The 17,966-nt window shown below is 36.0% G+C and overlaps 2 protein-coding genes and 1 long non-coding RNA gene across 6 annotated transcripts; 1 reads left to right on the forward strand and 2 right to left on the reverse strand.

Moving 5' to 3' along the window:
* The first annotated feature begins 2,143 nt into the window (after positions 1 to 2,143).
* Positions 2,144 to 10,882, forward strand: crc (bZIP transcription factor crc). 2 transcript variants are annotated; one of them, XM_011639490.2, is made up of 3 exons: positions 2,144 to 2,311; positions 2,944 to 3,261; positions 9,429 to 10,882. In XM_011639490.2, the coding sequence occupies exons 2-3, from the start codon at positions 3,039 to 3,041 to the stop codon at positions 10,325 to 10,327; spliced, it is 1,122 nt and encodes a 373-aa protein (XP_011637792.2). In that variant the 5' UTR covers positions 2,144 to 2,311; positions 2,944 to 3,038; the 3' UTR covers positions 10,328 to 10,882. The 2 variants fall into 2 exon arrangements, with proteins under 2 accessions (XP_011637792.2, XP_011637795.2); XM_011639493.3 differs by lacking the exons at positions 2,144 to 2,311; positions 2,944 to 3,261 and adding an exon at positions 6,675 to 6,846.
* On the reverse strand, positions 4,428 to 5,845 carry LOC105427648 (uncharacterized). The gene is made up of 2 exons (XR_967914.2): positions 5,706 to 5,845; positions 4,428 to 5,534 (listed from the first exon to the last, which is right to left on the reverse strand). It is a non-coding gene; the product is annotated as an uncharacterized LOC105427648 (long non-coding RNA).
* A 1,962-nt stretch (positions 10,883 to 12,844) lies between the features above and the next one.
* Positions 12,845 to 17,847, reverse strand: LOC105427647 (putative E3 ubiquitin-protein ligase RNF144A). 3 transcript variants are annotated; one of them, XM_011639489.3, is made up of 5 exons: positions 17,083 to 17,847; positions 15,858 to 16,760; positions 15,593 to 15,755; positions 15,139 to 15,461; positions 12,845 to 15,006 (listed from the first exon to the last, which is right to left on the reverse strand). In XM_011639489.3, exons 2-5 carry the CDS (start codon positions 16,545 to 16,547, stop codon positions 14,770 to 14,772), a joined length of 1,413 nt encoding a protein of 470 aa, XP_011637791.2. In that variant the 5' UTR covers positions 16,548 to 16,760; positions 17,083 to 17,847; the 3' UTR covers positions 12,845 to 14,769. The 3 variants fall into 3 exon arrangements, with proteins under 3 accessions (XP_011637791.2, XP_011637790.2, XP_011637789.2); XM_011639488.3 differs by having other exon boundaries at positions 15,858 to 16,765; XM_011639487.2 differs by having other exon boundaries at positions 15,858 to 17,847.
* Between the last annotated feature and the right edge of the window lie 119 nt (positions 17,848 to 17,966).

The following is a 17,966-nucleotide window of genomic DNA, read 5'->3' on the forward strand; positions in this document are numbered from 1 at the left end:
TAAGAAATATCTCTACATTCAGTACATCTATATTTAATATAATTAAGAAATATATATATATATTTCTAAGATATACTTATTACACGTTGAAATATAGTCTTAATATATATTTAAAAAAATTGAATACTATTATATTTTTTATATAATATTATACTATATATCTCGAATATGAAGAAAATATATGTAATCAATTTTTCCAATATCCTGCGAATATTTTCAAAATATATATTCTAATTAAATTTAAATTAAATATTTTGTTAAATATTTTGTTAGGATCTTCATAATCGATATTTAATGCTATGTGACGAAATGAAACGTCTGTTTATATACAACACTCCAATAACATGTGCAAGTCAATCGCTATGTCAATGTACATTAACTGTATGCTGTTGGTTTGTGTGTATTGTTCAATTAAAAGCTATAAGTAGATATAGGCTCTACAACTACTCCTCAGCCATAAATTATGTTGCTATTGCGTACTCTAGAGAAAAAAATAAAATTACATAATTTTCTTACATTCTTTGCTCTTACCAAACTGAACCAATTTTATCACATTAAAGATACATGATTAAAGATTACAGAATTGGTTCACAAGTTCTCAATGCTTGCGTATGACCGATTTCATGTTAAATCGAACGAAGCAAATAAATGCATTTTTTTTGTTTTATCTAAATATTTAATTCGTATACATAATATTAAAATGTATATTTATGTTAAATTTCATTGCTATAATTCTAATGCTTTTAAAATATGAAAATATGATTTTAAAATTTACGCAAATTCCGAAATCATGATATCTTTAAAACCATTCGCAATTTTCAAACGACTTAAAATATAAAACTTAACTATTCATTTTAAAGCAGATTTATCATATTTTATACAAATGTATAAACTTTAAATTTTTAAGTTCGAATAATATTATCGTATGGATTTTAATTATATTCTTCTGACAAAAGTTTCAATAAATATATTCTTATTAATAAATAATCTTAACTCCTTTTTGTTTGATTAAATATTCTTTGATAACATTATCTAGTTTGATAACATTAACAAAATTATTTTAAATCAAACAAACAAAGTGCTTCTTTATTTTCGAATGCTGTAAGCCAAATTTTTTCAGTATGTCACGTTTCCAACATAATTGAGACTAACTTTAAAAGAGATATAAAAAATTGCGAAAATTCCAAAAAATCTATAAAAAGTATCTTATTCACCTGATTCAAAATAATTAAAAAGATTTTTTTGTAAAAAGATTTTTTATTTACTAATGTAATAAATTATAAAGAGTATAAATGCAGCAAGACATTTTGTGTAAGAAGAAATACGATAATCAATAATCTTTTTTTTACGGATATATTTATTCTAAAAACGCATAATTCATAACGTCTAAACGCAGAAATTTCTTTGAACACTTTTTGTTATTACTGTTCATTTCGCAACGCAAGTCTATGGCCAACATTACTGAACACTTTATTTACTTTCGATTGGAACATTCTCCTATATTTATTATGAATTTAAAAGTATACTCCAATCGCAACGAAGTGCTTATCAAGTGTAAAACTGGATGCATATAAGACTGATTTCATCATCTTTAATTATTTAATTGCGAAAATTCCAAAAAATCTATAAAAAGCATCTTATCTGATTCAAAATAATTAAAAAGGTTTTTTTGTAAAAGGTTTTTTTATTTACTACTGTAATAAATTTACTACCGATTATTCCATTGGACCAATCACATTTCAAGCGCAAGTCAATTTCACAATGCAATTGGTCAATTCCAATAGATTAATCGATCAATTACGTTAAACCAGAAATAGTGGGATCGGCACATCCCCCCCCCACCTCTTTCCCCACCTGATTGGTTTTCAGTGCGTTCTAAAACACATTAAAAGAAAATGCCTCAATCTTCTTTCCAGCATGGAAATTACACGTAATACGAACAATATTTTCGCAATTGCACAATCGCATCGAAACGAGTAAAAATATGATTTATCATAGAATGAGCGTTCTGTATCTGAAATTTTAGCTTTATCCAATTTACGCTCCGACATTTCTGAAATATCTTCTCAGCAATGGCCAATCGCGTGCGGGAAAGCGACGAAGAGAGTAGGTCATCATGGTGGAGGAGGAAAAAGTCACGTGACCAATCGAAGCACAGGCGGAAGTTCGACGCTACATTCTCCATCCATGAGGCTCGCAAAGAAGACGTTTGGATTCCTTCTACGTTCCAAAATACGAGCAAGATGAGTTTGTAGTTCCACGAAAGAGCTTGCACACGCAAGTGTGCCGTCGCCCCTTAATTAATCATGCAGTAAGTAACAATTGATTGTTTTATAGAATATGAAAGGGTAATTGTATCCGAGTCTCGCGTTTGTATTTCGAACTCCTTGGCCATCTTGTGAGTCATCGTCTCGGACGCGAGTCATCTCGTAATGAAATATGACCGTCTCTCATTAGTAGTGAGAGATTCCTTCATCCGATCATGAAATAGGATTAATAATATCGATGCTCGTGTTAAGTTATGCCGCATTGTTCCGCTTTGAACTCGCCGAAAGATCTTGCCAGATCATAGTCCCGCGTTGCGTCATGATGCGACATACACCAATACGTGATCGGTATTTTGATTCTCCAGTGTAATCAATGTATACACTTAGAAAAATCCGTCTTGCGTCAAGATAAACAGGAAATGATTGTCGGATAACGATTTCTGAAATCGGAAATTCGACATATGTGCCACTGTTTATCATTTTCTGAATATAAATCCAATTTGTAGAATACATGGAAAAAAATATAATAATTATTAAGATAAAGAAAAAAATACGAAATTTACAGAAAATTTACGTTCCCTTTAAGAATGCTAGAATAAAAATAGATAAGTAGAGAAAGTGTTTATTTTTGCTTTTCCTAGGTTTGTTATTAATATGGAAATTATTTATTTTTCAGTGCCAATATGGCGCTCGACGCGAGCTACGTCGCTAAGCCGACAAAAATTTCTTTTCATCATTCTTTAATATCCTTCGGTTGGATTCGCATCGATAATGTCATCCAATCTGGACCAGGAGATGTGGTCGTGGAAGTACGAGCCGGTGTCCCCCAGTGGGACACCACCGCTAGAGGTTGATGAGGATTTGTTTTTATTCAATGATCAGTCTGTAGATGTTTCTAACAATGCTGTGGAAATTGTTATGTATGATGATCAACCTTCCCGTGCACAAGTGGCAAAAAAGCTTTTAGAAGAATTGGACGAATGGATTAAAGAAGGTAAATGTTCCATGTTTCTATATTCTATTTTTCACTTAAATCTGAATATTGTGTATGTATAAGTCAAAATAGCAATCATATCAGTGATAAACATTTATATCATAATATTAAATCATGAAATATTGTATTTCATGTCAAATGAAAAGATTGACCAAAGAAAAAAATTTATTTTACAATTTTTAATGTATTTTTAGTAATGTTCCATATATAAAGTTAGACACAGCACAGAAAATGAAATGTAAATAATGAAATTTAAATAGTAAGCAAATCATAATCAAGAATTTTAAAATGGTAATTTTGTGTTTTCGATAATTCTGAACTTGTTATTAATCTAACAATACGTTTGTAATATTTGTTATTATAAAATATGATTATATACAAGAATGTATAATTTCAAAAGTTGTATAATATTATATTCACGGTTTGTAACTCTAGACAAATCTGTAACATTTCGGCTGATAAAAAATCTAATCACTCTAAATATTAATTCTCCCTTTTTTAGAACTAAATAAAGATAAATTTTGTATTATCTTACTCTATTATTTTGAAAAGGATTTTTTGAAAAATCCTCAAAATAGAAAAATAGATTTTTTCGTGACAGTCACAAGAGTTTACTGACAAGAGATTAAATATGCCGATGAATGAAGCAAATTATTGCTTATCTGACATTTCCACTTTTTTCTTCTATTTTTGGAAAATCTATTTTTGGAACTAATCTTTGATAAAATATAAGTCTGATAGCAATGTTTTATTATCTTAAGCTCTTATTTGAAAACAAGAAAATTAGTAATGATAAATCAAAATATAAAATAGAAGTAATGATATATAAAAGATAGAAAAAGAGAAAAAAAAGAGAGCAAATTTAAATATTGTGAATATTTTTTTCATTTGTAAAAAATATAATTAAAATCCAAGAATCCTTTACTAATTTAAAAATGCAAATTTTAATCTTGAAGTCTGATTTTTGCTTGATATACAATATGATTTTATAAACAAGATTCATATAATTAAATGAATCACTGATATGACTCAAGTATGTCTGTTGTATTTCTTGGGTTAGACTTTAATTGTGATTATTATTAATAATGCTTTAGAGATTATTTTTTCAAATAAGAAAAAATTGTTTCAAGAAGTGATGTACAGTAATGTAAGATGTTACAGTAATGTAACATTTTTCCAATTTTTAATATTAAATATTTCCATAATCAAAAGTTACATGAAATTACTTTTCTTATAAACTTATCAGAATGTAATTAATTGCTTAGAGAGAAAATTTATTAAAATTAATTTCTCAAGAATATAATATTCGGTATATTAAAGATATTTACCCCAAATTTTGTTGCCAAGTTTCTGGAAGATTCCGTTGAAACGTGTTACTCAATAATGTTACTTATTCTGAAACAGTATTGATGAGCCAGACTTATATTCTTGACAAAATTATTTTTTTTTCTTTGTTATCACATACAAACATTGATACAGATATTTATTGTATCGCGAGAAGTATAGCCCACTGACGAACGTCGATCAATTTACCGAAGTAGTTAATTATTTTTATTAAAGAATTGTGGGCAAATTTCTGAATTTTTTCTGAATATAAATATCAGTATGAGATAATTATTTATGTGATGTGGTTATATCATTGATCAATTTTAGGGTCACATTCCAAGATGAAGTATATCAGTATAATTTTTACATACGGAATAATTGCAGTGGGAAATTACTTCAGAAGAAAAAAAAATAGCTTATATCTAAGGATCTTTATGTACAGAGATCCTCATGTTTATGTAATTATATATCACAATTTTCACATAATTTTCACATATCGCATCTGGGCGGTGAGAAATCACCGTGTTATTGTCAGCATATTAAACGACATTACAAGTACATGATTTAACAAAGAGACACGCTCGCCATCTCGTAAGTCTCGAATAGGAATATAATATTCTCGATACTCCAAAGGAGCAAGATACAAAAGACCTTATGCTTTCAAATGATACTTCGCAATCTCTACGCGTGCAGATATGATCGAGCGCAAGCTTTGGTAAAGGATACGAGACGCGCGTGATTGCGCATTAACTCAAAAATCGCCTATTTTTCACATTTTTTTTTCTATATTGCGCAGAAAAAAAATGTGAAAACTGGTATTTTCGTTTGATATTTCCTATTCCTCTATCACTTTCATTCTTTCCCGCTGGTACCGTTCGCGGTATGTGTGGGCTCTTTTTCTCTATCTCGCTCTCCTTGTCGTTCCAACGCGCTTCTCTCCTTTTTTTCTGTAAAAGAGAGTGGGACAAACTGGTTAACCTCTACGCAAATGGCTTCGGTTTGTGGGGAGATAGGGGGGTAAGCGGCGGTGTCAGCGGCGCGATTGAAAGGAGGGAGTAGGGACGACAGAGGGGAAAGTCCAAAGATAAGCAGGAGTGGTTTTGCGACAGTATACAGACCACCGAAGTATAATTTGCACGATTGCCATTCGCTGAGCCGTCGCGCTACATCAGTATTTAATTATCCGTTGTCTACGGAGTTCGCAGCATCTCGTCTCTTGTCAGTGATCCCTCTCGTGACATCGCGATACCGCGCGTGCGACATTTCACGTATCTCGAACCGTCCTCGTGGACTCTCGTTGATTTACACAAAAACGCGTTTTCTGCCGCGGGATCCCTATCTGTGATCCGCGTGAATCGTTGGAAAATTCCGCGCATCTGTTTCACGAACCAAGTAAGAACGCAGTCTCGGATTCCTCGTGGTCCACGCACCACACGCCAAAGAAAGCGGCAGAGAAGCGGAGAGCGGTGTGTGCGCGCGCGCGCGCGCGACAAGTGGCTCCTGTGAAATCGCATCGGACGTTCGCCAAATAGAAAACACGTGGCTGCGCATCGGCGACCGCCGACTTTCTTACGTCGCGCTTTCAGGCTGATCTCGGGAGAATCTACAGGTTCTCGCGGTGCTCGTGGTCCATCGCGGCCATCAGCTACAACAGGATATCACGTGTGTTCGCCGCGTGGCCGCATTGTATATCGTCGTCTGGAGAAAACGCGGAATCAGCTATCGCGAAACATCTGCGCGGTAGAAGAGGAAAATTTCGGACTCGGTGACGACGTCGAAGTCCCGATTCGGCGAAGATCGATATTTGTGCATGGGCACAATTGCACACGCCAGTCTACCGTGAGGAGAGCGGTGGCACGTCGCCGATAATTCTACGAGACTGGCATCTCTAAAGTTGACCCGCGAAAACGATCCGGCGTCTCGATGGTGGAGTGTACTAATGTTATATAATAGCATGCAGTTCGCATATCGATACACGTGGAATCGAGAGATCATCGTCAACTCCCAGAAGCTTGTCAAAAGACGTTGAATATCGGCCCGATCCGTCACAATTGTACGGGGGAGGATCGCACTTTCTTCTACGTCCTCGTACGAGCTCCGGCACGCTACGTCGGCGCAGCTGAAGGAACGATCGCATCGGAATCACCGGCCCTTTCCAAACAGCTACGATATACAGTCCGAACCAATCTCTTTCTTCCTCCCGTCCCTTTTTCAAGGAAAACACCAAGCCACGCGCGATGGCTGCCTTATGCTACAGCGGTAGGTTTCCTTCTCCCCCTTCACGTTCCTTTCCCCCCACCCGTGCGGATTGCTCCAAGTCAACGCACAATACAGAATTTATTATCCGGACGGGCGGGGGGGGAACGCAGAAATATGTTATCTGGTCACATTGTTAATATAGACATAACGCTCTCTTAAGTCTGTGTTAGTTTTATGGTTACTATTACAGTTACTGCAAGGTACATTACATTCTTTAAAAGTATGCGAGAGAATCGATTAAAAGACGCAACTCCAAAAGCCTGCTGCTTTCCTCGTGTAAAATTTCATTCCGCGAAAGTAGCTCGATCAGTGTTTGAAATGTTTAATGTTTAATGTTAATTAACTTTCTACTTCTAAATAGACAGTTTTTCAGAAAATTAATTCGTAAAAGATTTATTTATTTTTAATATCTATTTATTTATTTATATCATATGATAGAATATGTTTACGAACCGTATTTCTCATTCAGGGTGTCTATCAGAAACCAAAAAAACTTTTTAAAACTGTGTCTTCTGAAGATTTCGCCTGTACTTTACTTGGTTGATAGTTTGATCAGCTGAAACGGCACGTCTGTTTTCTTCAACAAACAGACATTAAAAATATCTTCATCAAGAAGTTGTATATACTGCGTCCAAGATATACTCCGCATATACTTTCGTTTATGTAAAAAAATACCAGTAAAAAAATTGGTTGTATATTCTTTTGAAAATAAAATTCTTAAAACTCTTGAATAGTTCTAATTTTTTTTCCATAATTGTATGCATAGAAAATATTAAATATTAAAAGGTCCTGACAAATCTGAAAATTTTTCTGACAATTTGAACGTGAATCTGAAATTTTTTTCCAAAATTTGAGTAGACACCCTGATGTTTATCACAGAAAAGGTTCTCACACGCGTCACCTTCCGTTAATGCTCGATGATAAAAACTCCAGATCCGGAATGAAAATTAAAAGACTACTCCAAATTATATTCAATAATATAAACAACAGGCGTCTACAAACATTGAGAAGATTCTCATATATTTACATAAGCACACTTCACGTAGAAATAATCTATCTTGATCTTATTTATTACATTTGTGATCTTAGCACATTATTAAGTCGATTAATTCGTTCATTACAAAATACTATTTCATAAAAATATATTAGAAATTATCGAGCAAAAATATACTGTATAAAAGGTACTGTATAAAAGTTGTCTTTAAGATGTACTTGATGTCGATCCATTTTCCTAAGAACTAGAAGAGTACAAATATTATGATTATAAGAAATTTATATATATATATATATATAGATAGCAGCATTTTTTAAATGTGATATTTAACTGGCTAATCTTTGTTTTCCTGAAAAGTCTTTGTGAGTCTAGCACTTAACGTTATCCAAATACAGAAGTAGTCTTATCTAACCTTCTGCCCTCTGCATTTAAATGAAGATAACGACATCCAATAACCACTGATCAAAGTTTCGTAAGAAAATAGGTCACGGCTTTCGTAGAGAAGACGAAAATTATTCTGTTATACAATTATAATGTTATGCAATTGTAACATTATGCACTTTAAATTCTCAGCTATATCTTCGGGAGGATAACGAAGGAAAGATAAATTCTAGAAAAATCGAGCATTTTTAAACGTTGCAAGTTCTACTGCACAAACGATCAATAGCAAATTAAAAAGAAAAAAAAAACATTTCATAAATATCGCTTTACATATGGAATAAGAAATTATCGCGATAGCCAAGCGATTGATCTTATTATAAATTGAGGAGATTGCAAATGAGGAACTTGTTTTCCTAGTTAGATCACTGACGTCCATGAAATTGTATATGCATTAACACGCCACGCCTATTTTATTGTTCATGCACATTGTAACGATAAATACTATTAGCTAGTACACCTTAACTTTTAATCAGATTCACATTATATTGTATAAAGATATTACCAAATTATACTATATAAAGATATTATCAAATATACTATATAAAAATATCAAATTATACTATATAAAGATAGTATTAATCAGTAAGTGTTTAGTCCCTCTTTTGATAAGAAAGACACCATCTACATAAAATTAATCTCGTGCATTACAAACGCTACTAAAAAATGAGAAAAAGAAAACTTGACTTGGCGCCAAAACATGAAAGATGGATAATGTAATTTCCAGAACATAATACACGGTAAACAGTCTTAATGTTATGGGAAATACGTAGATCGATCATTTCCACGACGTTGCATATTTACCGTTCGTGCCGCATTTCCAGAAGCGCGCTGAGCTATTGCGTCTCACGATTATCCAATACAATGCACATACCAGGAAATAATATCTTATAATATTGCTAGTGTGATTCATTTGCAAACGAATGAAATGAATGCATCGCAAGCGTAACTAGCGCGCGCGAATTGATATGCGATGTCAATTAAAAATAGGACAAATTCGATCTACGGCCAATTCGACCATCGGTCGCACAACCCTATCGAAAGATATTGCGCGATATTTAGTCACGTCTGAAGAAACCACATTGAGAATACCTGGACGAAAAATTGTGCACGAATCGTCGCACTTATCAAAATCTGTCGTTGTTTGCAGAGCCCTTCTCGGATTGGCTAGAAGAAAAAGTAGAGCTGCCTATATACGATCAATTATTGGAGAACAGCCAAACCAAATCTCCGTCAATCATCTACCCAATTGTCGTGAAGGCATCGCAGCAACATCACCACCACCACCAACAACAACAACAACAACAACAGCATCATGACAATACACAGACCCTTTTGCAGGAGTTTGAAACGGTTTTGGGTGATGTCGAAGCTTGCCATCAGATCGTCCCGCCAAACAGTTCGACGCTCACTCCTCCACAATCACCCCCGCATAAAGCGATCAATGTGGACACGCAGCTGCTAGTCACCCTGCAGCCTGTACAACCATTATTTGATGGCAATCAATCGATATACAATATCGTTCCAACAGAAGAACCACTGTATGCGAGTGATACGCCGCGTCAGTGGAATGCTGAAGATATATCGCTAAGTCCACTCGGCGGGGACGATGTTGCGAACGACTTAGCAGTGGTGGATGAATATGTCCGGTCGCACACCAAGGATATACCGTCACCCTCAAGTCCATGCAGTTCTGGTGGCAGTTGTACCTCGGCCGAAGATTCCGCTGACGATCCCGATTGGAGTTTCGAAACTGAAAGAAGAAATTTCAAACAATCAGTTCATGATTCTTCAAAACATCGCCATAAACCATATTCTCGATCCTCCCTCGAAGACAAGAAAGTGCGGAAGAAAGAACAGAATAAGAACGCGGCCACGCGTTACAGACAGAAAAAGAAACAGGAAATTAGGGAAATACAAGGCGAAGAACGTGAACTGACAGAGCAAAATGAGAAATTGAAAAATCGAGTGAAAGAAATTGAACAAGAAATAAAATATCTCAAAGGATTCATGAGGGATCTGTTAAAAGCTAAGGGTCTTCTTAAGTAATCTATTTGTCCAGAAACCTCACCGCCGTCTCAGTAGTCATGTATTAATTTTACTTAGCTATCTATTAATTTTACTTTTCAATAATTACGTTTTTTGCCACTAATTATGTTACAGTTTAACTAATATTTTATGGTAACACTTATTGTTCTATACATTATGTATTTGTTTATCTTATTTTGATTATCTTATTTTTTAACAAATATGTGTATTTTATATATATATATATGAAACGATCTTATAACCTATCCGTAGTTTTTTAGAAAAAATCTACAGACTTGTTCTTTTAGAATAAATTGTACATTCTAATCTGAAGAGCGGGGTCCATCAACATCAGTAAGTGTGGTGTATTAGATAACGTGTGCAAATTGTCGAGCGGGCATGTGAAGCTCTACTGAGTGGAACCTGATTGCTCGTGCACATTTCACTAGTTATCTACCACACCTCTCTCGGATGCGAATCTTCATTCCGATTAATTTTTACCCTTTATTACATAATTATACTTTCATACGGCGAAATATGTAGTAAATAATAAATGGGTTCTCTAAAACGAGAAAATTATTGCTTCGTTATCTACAATCCAATGATCTCCACATCCGAATAGAATTCGAGAATATTATTTTCTATAATTGACAATATGTTTATCTAAAGTGTGAAAACATCTGATATTTTTTGAGTTTCAATCTCATCCTTGTTTAATAAATAATAAAGTATCTACTTATTGAAAAATTTGAAATTTTCAAAAAATTTCTTTTTCTAAAAATTTAAGAAATCAAATTTTCTGAAATTTTGATCTTAAAAAAAATGAATAAAATTAAAAGATTATTGATAAGATAAAAAGATAATTGATTTTTGCTTTTATAAAGCAAGCTATTGACATAAATTCGCTAATTATTACATTAGTAAATGCATAATATGCACATACATTTATGAGTAACTTTACATATACATAAAAAAGGAAATATATGCGCGTTTTTATCCAAATAATCAAACCGAAATGTTCATATCCCGAGCAATTTTTTTTTCATAATTAAAAAATATTAAAAATCGCGTACAATTATATAATTATATATAAATTATAAATTTTAAAGTTGAATTATAGAATTTTAAAATTCTAAAATTTTATCTGAAATTTTGAACAAAAAAGAACCTAATAAATGAAAATTCTCACGGAATCTTTTTATAAAAATTTAAATAGACAAATTCTAAATATAAAGAATTTATATTGAATCGCGTGTACAAAAAAATCATCTAATATAATAAACAAAGATTGCATGTAATACTTTCTGTTGAACTTTTTTTATTTCTTTTTGACTCGCAAGTAATTTTCTTACAGATCAATATTTTAAATAAAATACAATGTCTATTTAAAAGAATGATAAATATTTTTATGAAAAATCTAACAAATAGTTTTTAAAGATATATTTTATTCAAAAACACGCATGAAGTTTCTTGGGTGCAGTGATTATATTTGTATCACACTATCTGATAAAGTAGACTTAATTATATGTATATAGTATACAGCTCTAAGAGAGAGGGGAGTGTCATCAGAATTCTTTTTCTCGTTCAAAAATCGCAGTTTTCCTCCTTTAACTGATGTTTAATTTAATTTCTTTCTCGTTACCTATATCGTTTCAAAATCTCTCCTCTGTTTTCTCATACTTTTCATCTTTTTTTCAAATTTCGAATACATAATATACTCTCCTAATTTTGAATTCAGGAAGACCGTGAGGTCTGAGAAAACGGAAGAAAAGTCAACAAATACAATACCTAGATTTATGTATCGCTTTACTTGATACAATCTCGAGCAAAAATTTTTCTGATTTCTCTCCCTTCTTGTTGCCGCACTCGAGAGAATCTTCTCATGGCATGTGGACTGTTCTCGACGGTCCTGTAACAAATATCGTAGTGGGAAAAAGTAGAAACGGCACGAGTTCGGCAGCTACTCTTCCTCCTTGACTCCCACTGGTCCGACAAGCCTGTTAAATTAACGGAACAGTTTTAACGCGTTCATGACATTACTAGTAGTATGCCATTATTACCAATAAAAAAAAGAAAAAGAAAAAATATATAACGTGAGCAAAACTCGCTGAAAAAGAGGTGACGCGCTAAAGTCGCGTGCAAGAACTAGAGGAATATTCGCCGCTATGTCGTCGCTAAACAAATAAAGCTATTGTCCTTTATATCAGTTAAAATCTTGCTAGACGCGAGTCGCGATAATAATTTATGCCGCATTTCTTAGTTTTGACGTCATCGATATCGATTGGCCGACCTTGGAGAATTTCTCTTTCTATTTTGTACGAGATGCTGTACATATATACATTTCATTAATATTTAACGAATTCTCTTGATTTTTTCCCCCTTTTCGTGCCCGCACCTACGAGAATCCAAAAACGGATTTTTTTTAGAAGTTTCTACGATTGCAGTTGTGTGATAACAACGTAATACCGATGTATATATTTCCAAGGATAATAAAATATTCGACGGAAAAAGAATGTTCGAAGAGATAAACGCAGAATATAGTGGTTACTGTTATTCCTAGTTCATTGTATCTTTATTTTTCGACACACGAGTGCACTCAAATGCATAGCACACACGCACACACATACGCACACACGCATCGTGCGTATGCACGCACGCATGTATGCGTCTTCCTCTTTTATTATTTACATGCGTTATTAATAATACAACAAACGAGATATTTCAACAGTTCTGACGTAAAATAATGAAAGTCGGCTACACAGTACTTATATGTATCATGTAACGCAATCGTTCGCTGAACTCTCTGTACCATTTGCGAGAAATGCATTTTGTCGAAAACATAATCTTCCCATCCTTCGTCACTTAAGCATCCATCTTACTATATATACAAAATACCACATATATTTATTACATAATCACATATATGTGTGTGTGTGTGTGTGTGTGTGTGTGTGTGTGTGTGTGTGTGTGTGTAATTTATATATCATCATGCGAAAACGAAAACAAATTTTATATATAATTTTATATATATATATATATATATATATATATATATATATAAAATTATATATAAAATTTGTTTTCGTTTTCTTGATATTCATTTATTATTTGTGGAGAGAATCTGTTTTTTATGTCATCCATAACACATACTATTGTCCAAAAGATTGACTCTATTCATATCTGTGACCTTCAATAATCTAAATTTCGATTTTATGATGCATAATAAGTGATTATTATGAATGTAATTAACACGTTTCGGTGCAAATTTACCTCATCGCGGATTTCGAGCTCCTGGAAATAACTGGAAAGAGTCTCGCAATCACATGGCACATATTGATTTATAGATTCTTAATGTCAAACATTAACTGCACAGCTCACACATCGATCGATAACAAACGTGTTAAATACATATTAACAACAATACTCTCTTGATTTCAATGATAAAATGCATGATCATGTGAGATAGATCTTTCTGTATTATAATAGTTATCTTTCTTTTACTTACTATATTTTTACTCATTCTAAATTAATGTACATGTAATATACATGCGAGATAAAATTACCAAACACGAAAGCACCCATAAATTAAGACAACAAGAATAGAAATATTGTGCATGCTAATACTTTACATGATCAAGATTCGTTTCTCTCTATAAAAATGTAGATCTGAGTCTTGCATGATAATTCGATGCGGGCACACATATAGATATACACACACTTTTATATATTTTAATATATATTATAGTTTAAATATAATTTAGTTATATTACATAATTTAAGAATAAAAAAAATCAAATAATCAACGGTGTATTATTATCGCCATTTTATGAGGACAACAAAAAATAAGCTCGTATTTTGGTAAATAGAAATCAACAAGATATAATTTTAATATAAAGCACAAATATTTTCACGACGTTCGGTTGCACATATTTCACGATGATATAACATAAATCCGATATATATCTATAGATAAAATCCTGGAATGTGTTCCTACATAAGAATTTATTATGAGTATTTATAAAATATTAGACTTGTTTGAATCACATAATTAATTACGAGTCATCATAAAGATCATTTACAAAATTAATCATATAAAACTTATTAAGTGACTAAAATAAGTGTACATCAGGAAAACAAACATTATGACTATACAAATTACAACATCTCTCTTATTCCGTCCAAATAACTTCTAAGTAAAATATATAAATATATAGTTAATCACAATATGCTCTGTATCTCTCCTCTCTTGACTGAGATATGCATTCTGCCCTTTTATACTACGTATCTTTTAATAACACGCAAAAATAAAATAAAACGTAAACTTAACAAAATGCAATGTATATCTATATAAGTTGCCAATTATATTGTCTCCCATACGTGGAAGCCTAGTAAAAGTGCTTATACTTTAGCTCGAAGAAATATAATTAAACGAGAATCTGTTAAAAACGCGCGTTTGGAAGGTCCTATGTCGTCGTGTCGCCTTCCTCTTGTTCGAGTCTGGAAGAGCCGCAAACGCGACATTTACAGCATACGATGCAAGGTGCCGCTAATAATAGCAAGGGCGATGCGACAAGTAGAAGTAGGCCAAAACCAGCGAAGATTCCGATAACTTGCGTTCGATGCCATATCACGGACGCACGTGAATGGCCCAACTTATTCTTACATGGTCCCTTGTCGTAATGTCGCAACAGAAAATCATCCTATATACCAACAATTTAAAAATCAATTTGTATCTTATGTCAACATGTTAGTCTCGTATGTAAAACAATAAAATGTGTTACATGTGTTTGGAATGTTGATCGCGTACTTTCTTTACCATCATGAATACTCACATCTAAGGATGCTAAGCAGTACCAGCAAAACACATGTTTACATCTTTTGCACATCATTTGAGCACAACCTTCGTCCTTTTCTATCGGCACGGAACACATAGGACAACATTTAATGTGATCACTACCAAATGGTATCCCTAATGGAAGATCTGAACAGGGCCCATTGTGCCAAGGCTCGCGACATATCGAACAGAAATCTGTGGAGCAATTGGGACAATGAACAGGACCTAAAGGAGTGCCGCTTCCACTGTTGCCGTTTATCGAACATATTGTTTCACAACCCGCTCGTGGACACCATGCACGTCCTTTGTCCATCGACACATCTGCACACAAATTGTATTAACTGTATCAAAATTTAATTATGATTCCAGTCCCATGAGGATCATTCTTTTTCGTATGGAGAATTGTATTTTCACATATCTAGTTAAATAAGTACAAAATTCACATTACTCACCTCTATTCAAACGAAACTTGCAATGTTTCTCCACGAGTTCTGCGTTGACAAGGCTTGATATCTCTTTTAAAGATAATATGGCGCCGTGATCACACTGAGCATCGGGACAACTAATTTCATACGCGCCTTCCTCAATTTCAAATTCTACATAGGCACGCATGCACTAAAAATCATTAAAAGATAGAACCATAAATATATCTGTAATGCATAAAGGCGTATCCATTCTAAATGTAGCAATGGCATGCTACGAAGAACTATGACTTACATCTTTACAGTAGGAACAACCACATCCCTCGATCTTAAACGTCTTGGAGAGTGAGGTATCAACGAGACACAATTTACAAAATAACCGTCCGATTGTCTGCTGCGAGCCCGCGGGAACGAAGTTACCAGCAGCCAGGCTGTAACGCGAACTGGATGCCAGGGACAACAAGCTGGAACAGCGAGAGCATACTCTGCTGCGATTAATAGGTCTTCCTTCGAGAGCCGAGGTGCTTAGTCCCACGGCGGTCTCGCATTTCCTGAGCGCGCCAGGGCCCAGGTTCATCCAACTGCCACCTCGTGCCTCGAGACTCGCGCTGCTCTCAGGACGCAAGAGAGGCGCGTCTGCCTCTCTACCTGGTACACTTCTCTCCGTCAAGGAGAGATTCACCACGCTGGCCTCTTTGCGTATCAGAGGTAGCCTAATGCCACTGAGCTTGGTTTTGTCGATCTTCTTCTGGCTGGCGGGGATTTTACCAGGGGGATTTACGGATGTCACTGAACTGGTCGCGGCACCCATATCCGTAAGAGGTGCCCGTCGTAAGACGAGCGAGTGTAGGCTAGGCATCCCCTGGACGTCGCTGCCAGTTACGGACGACGAGGAGGCCTGCGTTCGCCGATCCCCCGCCGGCGGATTGCTTCCATCCGCGCCCGTCGTCGTCGTTTGCTCGCCGCTGACAGTAAGAGAACGCATGAACCCGAATAATCATATGTACATGGTGAACTCGTACGGTTTACCCCGGTGTAGCTGCGCGGACGTCGATGGACCTCTACGCTGCTCGTCATAATCCCCAGTCTCGTTCGAGCGTCACACCTCCCGTACGTTTTTCAACGTGCTTGCGCGTCAAACTTCCGAAATAGTGGCACCGTGGCACCTCTTCATCTCCATACACCGACTTTTCCGCACCTGTACTGTTTGATGTTACGTTTAGTATTTGGAATCTTGATCGAGAGCTCGCGGAACGAGCATATTCGATCACTAGACACCACGACGGTGCGGAACACCCACAACAGCTGATCGTCTTCAGCGCCCCGAGCAAGAGAGAGAGAGAGAGAGAGAGAGAGAGAGAGAGAGAGAGAAGGGAGAGCAGAGAGAGAGAGAGAGAGAACGCGCACGAGCGAATGACTGCCTTTGCGTGCGAGGCAACTCCGTCGACGTGAAGGACACAAGCAAACCGGAGTTGCGCCGCACTGCTTGACGTACTGAACGCGCACGCGAAACGCGGTACCTCAACGATGACGGTCGCGTTGCCGCGTCGTCGCTCGCGATGCAGAGCGCTTCTCTTCTCCGCCAACGATCGCCGCCACCAGTGATCGCCACACGATCGTCCCAGTCGTCCCGATCGTCGTCGCCGTCTTCGTTCTCGTCTTCGTCGTCGATGTTACCGCTGTCGTTGCCGTTATTGTTGTTATCGTCGTCGTCGCTTTCACTGTATGCTCACGGTGCGCATGAAACGCACGTCCCACTCCGTCGTGTCGCCTGTGTCAGCGCGCCGCAGTCTTCGCCAACATTTTCACCTTCGCCGTCGCGCATAACTATCGCGGTGTATACACCATCGTATACACAACACGTACATACACACGCACACAACCAAGCGCGCGTGCAAATTGCGAGCGCGCACGGCCACGGCGCGGCGCGGCGCGGCGCGGCGCGGCGCGGCGCGGTGCGGCGCTTCGTGTTCATAAATTATCCGAGTCGCGATAGTACTTCCGCCCCCGCTTCCTCGTTCGTTTCTTTTTTTCGCGCGAGATCGACGCGATGGATGCCGCGTGCCGCGGCGATCGCTTTCCTCCACAATTAGCGCAAGCGAGATCGCCGCTTCTGTTTTGACGTGGATGTCGCGACGTTACATTCCGAGGGTGACTCATTTAACGCATGCCGTATGCACGATGGATCGCTGGAAAGAGGCATAATGCGACAAGAGAACGCGACCCCCGCGAATAAATTCGCGAAAGCACGATATTTTGCGACGAATGACGAATGACGAATGACGTATGACGTATGACGTCTAGTCGAATTCGCGTACTGTTCATCTTGTTATTTATAGCTGCACTTTCTGCACTCTACTCTTCGCGAATCTCGAAACTCGAATATCCACATAACAGTATTTTC

The sequence above is a fragment of the Pogonomyrmex barbatus genome, unplaced genomic scaffold, assembly GCF_055798465.1.
Source record: "Pogonomyrmex barbatus isolate J1 unplaced genomic scaffold, ASM5579846v1 scaffold2, whole genome shotgun sequence".
Taxonomy (NCBI): Eukaryota; Metazoa; Arthropoda; class Insecta; order Hymenoptera; family Formicidae; genus Pogonomyrmex; species Pogonomyrmex barbatus.

Bases quoted from the DNA above. Each gene is read 5' to 3' on its own strand.
- crc (XM_011639490.2), top strand. From the start codon at position 3,039: ATGTCATCCAATCTGGACCAGGAGATGTGGTCGTGGAAGTACGAGCCG. The intron at 3,262-9,428 runs GTAAATGTTCCA...CGTTGTTTGCAG, and splicing joins GGACGAATGGATTAAAGAAG to AGCCCTTCTCGGATTGGCTA.
- LOC105427647 (XM_011639489.3), bottom strand. From the start codon at position 16,547: ATGCGTTCTCTTACTGTCAGCGGCGAGCAAACGACGACGACGGGCGCG. The intron at 15,462-15,592 runs GTGAGTAATGTG...ATTTGTGTGCAG, and splicing joins CAAGTTTCGTTTGAATAGAG to ATGTGTCGATGGACAAAGGA. The intron at 15,007-15,138 runs GTGAGTATTCAT...GTTGGTATATAG, and splicing joins ACTGCTTAGCATCCTTAGAT to GATGATTTTCTGTTGCGACA.